Raw genomic sequence first — 9,203 nt, 5'->3', positions numbered from 1 at the left:
ACATTCTTCTTCAACTGCAAGGGCCCTCTGCTTGACGAATTTCTTGAGGATGGGGCCACAATCAGTATACAGTGCTATGAAGATACTTTGCAGAAACTGAGACGTACCATAAAGTCAAAACGTCCTGGAATGCTATCGAACGGCATTATCCTTCTACATGATAATGCGCGCCCCCACACTGCCAACTCTGTGAGGAATACACTACAGAGATTTGGTTGGGAAGTGCTTCAACATGCCCCCTACAGCCCAGATCTCTCCCCTTGTGATTTTCACATTTCTGGACACCTGAAGAGAGACATTCATGGTCATCAGTTTGCATCAGACAAAGATGTGTGTGGCTGGGTAAAGATGTGGTTCCACAGACAGCCCACAAGCTTTTTCAAGGATGGGATTGACCGTCTTATCTCTCAGTGGGATAAATATATTAACAGTTTTGAGGTAAGAAATGTTCTTTAATAGTGTGATGTGGATGGCGCAACAGGAAGTAGGGGTCACATGAACTCTGTGGTCTCATGAGTGACGTCACATACCCTCACTCCTTCCATCAGTACGCAATGCTCGGTAAACACCCCCTCCCCCACGGTGATGTAACAGAAGAGCAACTGTGTCAGGCAACCATTGCTGCAGTGACGTCACAAGGGATACCACGGTTACTACACAGCAGTAAACAACTCTCGAGAGCGTTGCCCAGGAACACCTGTAAACATAGCGATTACGCAACAGGGAAGTGAGGCATGTTTTCCGCTGTCTGGCTGAGGGTTTATAAGAGAACTGGCATGCCTAAGCTGTTAGTTGAAATATAGCAGCAGTCGCGGAAAGAAGGCCCGAACGCGTGGTGAGAAGATTTTATGTGATAGTGTGTGATAACTGAGAAGTCAGCCAGTGAAGATTTATTGCGAGCCTTCAAGACTTTGTGTGCGCTGTAGGACAGTTATATGGGGAGTGTGTAATTCACAGACTTGTATAGCTCCCGCGTTATAAACACATGAAGACTACTGAGGATAGAGTGAAGAGAATATTGTGTACGGTTTGTAAATTGTGTAAACCCACAACAGTGTTATAATTAATTGTAGCTACGACTTGTAGGTTAAATAAACCAATTAACAATCCAAACGTTGTCTTCAGTAGCAAAACACGTTACAATATGTTTTGGCTTCTGACCTGTTTTCATTTAACTGCCCCTCGTACATGGAGTGCACATGGCATGTACACCACTTTAATGTAACACTGCCCTTGAAATAAAAGGTAAAAGTAAAGAAACTAAACGTATTTTAGTAGACTAAATTATCACGCTTTCATGGTCTACACTTTACAGTTATTCAACTAAGACACTGTACCCACTGTACCCAGTTTCAGTCCACATGTTGTTCTGTAAGTCAAGGGTACCTGTAGCCTCTGCAGCTCTTATCTCACCAAATTTCTGGCAAAGCAGATGGCATGTATATAGCATCCCTGACGTATGCCCAAAGGAAAAGAATTAAGGGGAGTAAGGTCAGGCAAAATGTGGAGAGGCTTCATCCAGTTGGAACACCATACTATCAGGATTCTCTTCATCCAAAACAGGCATGAGTAATTCTTCATTGCCTATGTACACTACAGTGGTCACAGTACGTTCAGCAAAGAAGAAAGGACTGCAGCCTTGTTGTCTGGATGAAGTATACAACATTCTGTCATTCATGTATTCAATTACTTCATGATGACTGCCACTCCACAATAAATGAAATGTGGTTTCATCACTGATGACAATTCTGACTCTAAGAGTCCATCATCTTGAAGTCTAGTAGTAAAGTCACATAAAAATTTGTAGAAAACTTCTCTGTCTTGGGCAGTAATATGATTTACTAGTTGGTGCCAACAACTTCTAAATATTGCATGTTTCGGCAGAATTTTGTGCACTGTTGTGTGCAGCATGTTTAACTATCTGTGTGGCATGTTTAACTGTCAGGCAGCATGCCTGATCGATTTGTGTGGACTGTGAACAAAAACCACTCAAACTTCATCCACTCAGGCTTCAGTGACTGGTCAATTCTTGGGGCCTTTTCCTCTACAAAGGCTGCCAGTTTGACCAAACAATTTATATCGCTTGTAAACAGAAAATTTAAAGTACCTAGTCCCATTCAATAAAGGTTACTAAATTTAAGCAACTGGTAAGTAAGCTTACCAAACTTACGAATGTTAATAATAAAATAGAATGATTTGACACCATCCCTTGTGACTGGACTATAATATATAACTAGTGTGACAGACCAGAATGAATGAAGCTAATAATAAGAGTTTACTGATACTTTATAAAACATAACTTCAGCAAAAGATAACTATAGTAACACAAGAACATATGTCATTGCCAAAGTAATGTTTCTTTCAACATCAAACTTTTATTATAAAATGCTCGAAATATTATATTAGAAGAGGAACCTCTGGCATTTTGATCTTCATGCTGTCATGTGACATGACCATAACTATGACTTGACAAATCATGTCACATCCTAATCTGAGATAGGTTTCCAATAAAACTTTTTCTTTCAATTCATGGTGTGTGGTAAGACTAAGTCCAATTGGTACAACAGACACTAGTGAGCCTATTACACCAAGTCCCATTGACAGATAAATATAGAGCATTCAGTGGACTGAAAATTGGCAGCAGAAACTGATGTACTTGGAGAAAATCTACCCCAGTGCCAGTTCATCCACCATGAATCCCACATGACCTGACTTGGAATCAAACCCAAGCATGTGAAGTGGAAAATCAGCAACTAACCACCTGAGCTATGGTGTAACACATCCCATGAAGTTAAATTAGCACCAGGTCAGATATATTCTGAATAAGTAGCACATTTCTCTTTGCCAAGGGCAACGTTATTCATTAAGCAGAAACCTCTCTGTTTCTGCTGAACAGCCACTCCGTGGTTTTAGTCTGTAAAGTGAACTATACTGACCGAGTGACTGCTGCTTGTGGGTGAAGTTAGTGCCAACTTTAGAATGGTTGCGTGGTCAGCATAACAAATCCCCACGGCTGTTAATCTCGGTTTTCTAGACCCGGAGCTGCTACTTTTCCATTCAAGTAGCTCCTCAATTATCCTCATGAGGCTGAGTGGACCCTGTCCCAAACCCAATACTTCCCAGAAAATCTGGTAGTGCCGGGAATCGAACCCAATCCTCTGTCTCTGTAGCCACTAGACAACACAGGCAGTCACTGAACAGCTACTACTTTCATTAACTAACTTTTATGTTTACATATTAGAGAATGATGAATTTTGTCATTAATAGGAACAGTGAACTTCATCACAAAAGCTAAATTCTTCAACCCAATTCAATTCAATTCAACCCAGCTAGGTTGCAGGATCCATTAAGTTGAACACTGACAGTAACTTACATATGACTTGTCCCACTATTCAGGAGATTTGTCATACACGTTGTCTATAGTACTGCATATTGAGCTACTGACAAACCTACTGATCATATTGGTGGAATGTTTTGTATGTTTCAGGCTGGATGATTATCAGTGCTAATCACTCTTGTTCTTCCAATTTTTATCAGTATATGAGCAAGTAGTCTGCCTTTACTCCTTAATGAGCTATGCTATCATCTTTTGGGGAAACTCATCTCATAGTTTACCATTTTTCTTTTCCAAAAAATGCTATCAGAGCGATGTTTGGATATGGCAATAGAGTTCTGTGTAGAAACATATTTAAAGATTTAAATTTTTGTCACTTGCTTCACAATATATATTTTCGTTGTTAGTATTTGCATTGCAAAATAAAGATCTTTTTCCATCAAACATTGATTCCCATAATATTAATACTAGACAAAGACAGATTTGTATCTACCTCAAAGTAATTTAACTATTTATCAAAAAGGAGTTCATTATGCGGGTATAAAAATATTTAATAAATTGCCCATAGAGATCAAGAACACATCTAATAATTTTAAAGTTTAAGGTTGTATTAAGGCATTTCTTGAACACTCATACATTTTATACTGTGGATGAATATCTAAATAGATAACTTCTACTATTCAATTCTTCATTAGAGTTTGTCACAACACAACATTACAAGGGTCAAGGCTAAAATTATCTTAGCTACATGTTTCGGCTATTAAAGGCATTATCAGGTAAACATATGATTACCATATTCACACACTACTGAATTGCAATTGTAATGGTGAAGCTGGATACTTGATAATTATTACATTATAAAATACATGGTAAAAAATACAATGAACTATAAACTTATTATAAAAACAAAAGTTATGGCGTAAAATAAGGTTAAAAACTTTTCATGTGAAATTCTATATCATAAAGTCAGTTGTTGGAATTTGTTATACTCCCGCGGACATAATGGTATATTCTAGACTTGTATACATGTAATAAACTTCTTGGAGGCCCATGGTATAGGTGTAGTATAGTTCTGACATTAATTGTTTAGCCGGTGCCTCATCTTACGATGTATTTTGTCTGTTCTGTGGGGAATATAGATTGTGTGTTGCCATGGACTCCAATAAAAAAAAAGAATCATATATAATAACACAACAAGATGCACGAAATGAAAAATTTTATTATTGCTGTATTCATTGTACCGTCTAGTTGTGTAATAACTATGTATGTATTCTATGCTCCATGTTATTTTATGACATGTTCTATATCCATTTTTGGACCTCTTGAACTTACAATAAATACAAATACAAATGTCACAACCTCTTCTGTAAGACCAGTGACAACCATTCTTTCAAAATACTTGTTGCCAGAGGATGGTGTTCTATGAAATTTGGTTTTCCACTCTGTTCAGTTCATTAAGCTCATTCTTTTAAAAACGAGTATAAAGAGGACAGGCTTGCTATACTCTAGCACTGAAGGTAATTAGCAGGGACCCAGTACTCATCCAATTTGCACTATTTCTGTTTCTAAATATTTGGCTATGCCACTTGGCTGAACTTATTTTGCTGAAAATATAACACAAAATAGTACACATTCTGATGCCTATTTCTGAGTCTCATATATTCACAAAAATTTTGCCATTAAATCCTTGTAAAACATATTTAGCAGTAAAGTCTAAATCATTAATATTATATTTTTACATGTGCAGAACTCATTATTTCTCTCTCTGAAATCATTATAACAATATTCAACATTGTGCAAGTTTATACCTTTGCTTTCATTTTTCTGATTTTGTAAAAACAGAATGGTACCCTTCCTTTCCAGATTGTAACTGGCTAGTAATCAAGAAGTGACAAAATTGTTCGAAGGTACAGGAAAACATGCTGCACAAAACTTTCCTAGCACTGTTTAGGTCAAGAAGGTCCACCATGTAGCTTGGACTGATGAAGTAAGGTGCTTCCATAATTCTGCTCTTGTAATCCATCCACTTGGAAGACAAATTAGGAGATGGAAAGTGGGGAAGTAAACTGAACTGAATGGACTCAGAATTGGATCCAACAGACCAGCTTAGGTACTGATGAGAAAGAACTTTTGGGCTTTATTAATGAGTTAATCTCTTCTCTGTTTCATCACATATCACTTGACATATAACATCACACAGTGTCAGTATTGAAGCATGCTGGTATCAATGATAAAATAACATAAATACATGAACATGTAATATGATTTAGGATAAATTCATATAAAATTATAAAACCATTCATTCATGAGCATGAAAGATAAGCTACACACCAGACACAAGCAAAATTTAAATTTATTACCTCTCCATTAATTCGGTGTTCAGAGGATGATCCTTGCACTATTCTAGTAAATCGTTTCAACGTTCCATCTCCCAACTCAAATACTGCTGTCACTGACGCACTGCAAAACACAGGGAGGAATCATTATGATTCAAAGATGACATTTCACAGCGTTATAACTATTTGCATGACTGTGTGGTTTTGGTTTTCACATGTTGTAATATGGTGTCTGCAAAAGAGAAGAGAACTTTTGCAAAATGTTGTGTCAAAGGGGGCAAAGCAGTAGCAAAAATCCACAGAATACTGTGTGAAGTTTACAGCAACGAGGATTTCAGTAAAACAGCACCCTGTGAATGGCACAAACACTTCAAAAGTTGAAGAACTTCAATAGATGACAATGAGAGGTTACGCTCACCTTAACTTCAAGGAACAATTCTTTGAATGCCCAAGCGAAAGACACTATACATGCAAATCATCAATAGCATGGGAAATAGAAGAAGAGACTGGGATACCCATGTCACACAATTTCAACATTAGATTTACAGATGCATCAGGTCTTAGTAAAACTAGTGCCAAAGCTCTTGAATGAAAATCAGACAACTCAATTTCAATTTGCCTGATATTCTGCATTGAGCAAACATTTTTTTAAAAATGTCATCACTGGAGACTAGAGTTGGGTTTACAGGTATGACATTGAAGAAAAATGACTGTCATCACTATGAAACAGCCCTAATTCACCATGACCAAAAAAATCATTACAAGTGTGCTTTTTCCTTCATTATCATAGCACCAATTATCATGAGTTCATTCCAGTGGGTCAGAGAGTTATTCAGGCTTATTATCTTGAAATTCTACAGTATGTGAGGGATGGTACAAAGAGTATGACTGGAAATGTGGACTGCAGGAACCTGGACCCTCAATCACAACACATAAATTCACACAGCACTGTCAACTTGAGAGTTCTGGGCAAAGCACTCAATTCCTGTCCTTTCATAACCTCCCTAATTGCTTGACTTATCCCCTCCAATCTTCTTTATAGTCCCCAAAATAAAAATGACACTGAAATAAGATTTCAAACAGTAGAGGACATCATTACAAATATGACACACAAAATGAGAACAATTTAACAAACATGCTTCAAACAGTGTTTCCAAAAGTTGAAAATAGTATGGGAATGGTACATTGCAGCCGAAGGAAATTATTCTGAAAGAGATAAATATAACTATACACTAAATCTTGAAATACAGCTATTATTGATGAATTCCAGGTATTTTTTAACAATCCTCATATAATACACAACACTTCCATTCAAGATACAGGCTGATAAACTGATGCACCATGAATGAGCTCAACCAGTCTCTTCACTCATTAATGACATGCCTAAAGAAAGCAATGCATTCTCACTTACGTTCGAGATACAGGCTGACCAATTGATGCACCATGAATGAGATCACTCAGTCTCTTCACTCTTAAACTGGATGTCTTCTCACCCATAACAAAACTGACAGCATCCATAAAATTGGATTTTCCTGTAACACAATTCATAATAAAGTTAAAATAAATTCAAAACAGTGTGAACAAAATTGACATTCATGATCCTTGTATCTTCTGAGACTGGCATGATAGCAGATTGCCAATAATGTTTGCTGTGTATGCTGGCAATGCTCTCCCTTGAAAACATCACTACATAGAATGTAATTAATTTTTTCGATTAACCTAATCCTTCCAGCCACACTATGGCCCTGGGGTCGACTCAGCCTATAACAACAGGAATATTCTTGGATTTTTCTTGGGGTAAAGGGCGGCTAGCGCGTAAGGCTGACAACCTTACCGCCATCTTTGAACCGATTGTCTAGATAATGTGGGACCCTCAACGTCTCACAACCCTATGGGACCTCACGGCCTGTTACAGGGTTAGCTTTACTTTACTAAAATTTCCCAGGGTCCAATTATTCCATTGGTTTTGTAATTACTAAAGTATGTAATGCAGAATATAAAATACAAAAACTGAATGTTGCAACCAAGTAGGTAGCATTCATACATAGTATACAGGAAGCTGAGGTTAGAGTATTAGTCTAGAGATTGGTTATTCTGGCTGAGATAGAAATCCAGCAAGGTATTTCATCATTTACCCTCAGTTCCTCCAGGCAACTGAAAAGACAATATCCCAAATTACGTACAGCTTCCTTCCACATCTATTTCAATTCTGTATTCACTAATCATTTTGTCATTTCACGCTATGTAGCCCAAGTTAGTGAGATGATTATTAACTACACCATAATTAATTAAATAAAACACAAAGAAAACCTAGAACTCACCAAACAAAGAAAATACTAACTGTACTTGAGTTAGCCACACACATTTTCCCTCAGCAATCTGCCTAGCAGCTTCCTACCTTCTGTACCTGTGCACTCTCTCACTCTCACTCACTCTCTCTCTGCACATTAATATTGTTGATGGAAGGTGAGCAGCGTAGGTAGCACTGTGGAATGGTGGGGATATCACCATGAGCTAACAGCAGATTTCTACCATCAACTCACATTCATTTCAGCCCAACCACTTAAGCCATAGTAAAACTTAATCAACATTTTGTCCAGTAAGCACTTGGATGGGTTTCTGCTATAGAACATCACTTTCCAATGGTTTTTATGCCTTGTTGGCTATTAAAAAGACCTCTCATGCACAACATTTATCCATCCACTGTTCCTACTAACCTAGATAAGACACCAAACCCACTATATTCCCCTTTACATAGTTCCTTTTCAAAAAAACAAAAACAAAATGCTGTGCTTGAACATATGCATGCACACAGAACTCACAAAGCTAAACAATTCAATGCTGAAGATGGAGGCAGCATCAACAATCACAAGCTGCAGCAACCAAAGAAACAAAATATCAATGATTAACCATCGTATACACCTAAAATCAGCCAGTTTCCCTAAACAGCATAATTATATTTGTCTGTCACCAAGATGCAGTGTGTTTTATGTCTGCTATGAACTGACTTTTTAAATATTATTCAGATGAATGTTCCCTCTTAAAGGGGGATATTCATCTGAATAATCACCCTAGAAGTAACTTTGTGAAGGATGAGAATGGTGATCTGCTTGCAGATTCCCACATTTTGAATAGGTGGAAGAACTTATTGACTTCATTCTCAAAAGTCTTTGAAAAAGTTATGTATAATAGACTACTTGAACACTTAAATTCTAACAACATATTAGTCAAAGAGCAATTTGGATTTAGGAAAGACCTGACAACAGAAAAAGCAACCTATGAACTAACTAACGATATTTTAAGTGCTCTCAATGACAGATTAATTGTGGGAGGGATTTTCTGTGATCTAGCAAAAGCTTTTGATTGTGTTAATCATGATATCTTACTATCAAAATTAAATTTCTATGGAATAACTGGCAAAGCTAATGAATGGATCAAATCATACCTCAAAAACAGGTATCAAAGAGTTGAAATAAATAATAAAAACTCCAGTCATAATGCATTTTCAAACTGGGGAATTATAAAGCACGGTG

At 37.2% G+C, this 9,203-nt stretch overlaps 1 protein-coding gene across 1 annotated transcript in view; it reads right to left on the bottom strand.

The window, feature by feature from the left end:
- LOC111866161 (structural maintenance of chromosomes protein 1A) overlaps positions 1–9,203 on the bottom strand; it is a 70,362-nt gene that overhangs the window by 58,171 nt on the left and 2,988 nt on the right. The window contains exons 2-3 of the mRNA XM_023854829.2: positions 7,082–7,202; positions 5,695–5,794 (exon numbers count right to left, since the gene is read on the bottom strand). Coding sequence (XP_023710597.1) covers positions 5,695–5,794; positions 7,082–7,202 — 221 coding nt within the window. The remainder of the gene's footprint in view (positions 1–5,694; positions 5,795–7,081; positions 7,203–9,203) is intronic.

The sequence above is a fragment of the Cryptotermes secundus genome, unplaced genomic scaffold (genome assembly GCF_002891405.2).
Source record: "Cryptotermes secundus unplaced genomic scaffold, Csec_1.0 scaffold599, whole genome shotgun sequence".
NCBI classification, from domain to species: domain Eukaryota; kingdom Metazoa; phylum Arthropoda; class Insecta; order Blattodea; family Kalotermitidae; genus Cryptotermes; species Cryptotermes secundus.
Note: the sequence above shows the minus strand (reverse complement) of the source record. Positions and strands in the feature narration are given on the sequence as shown.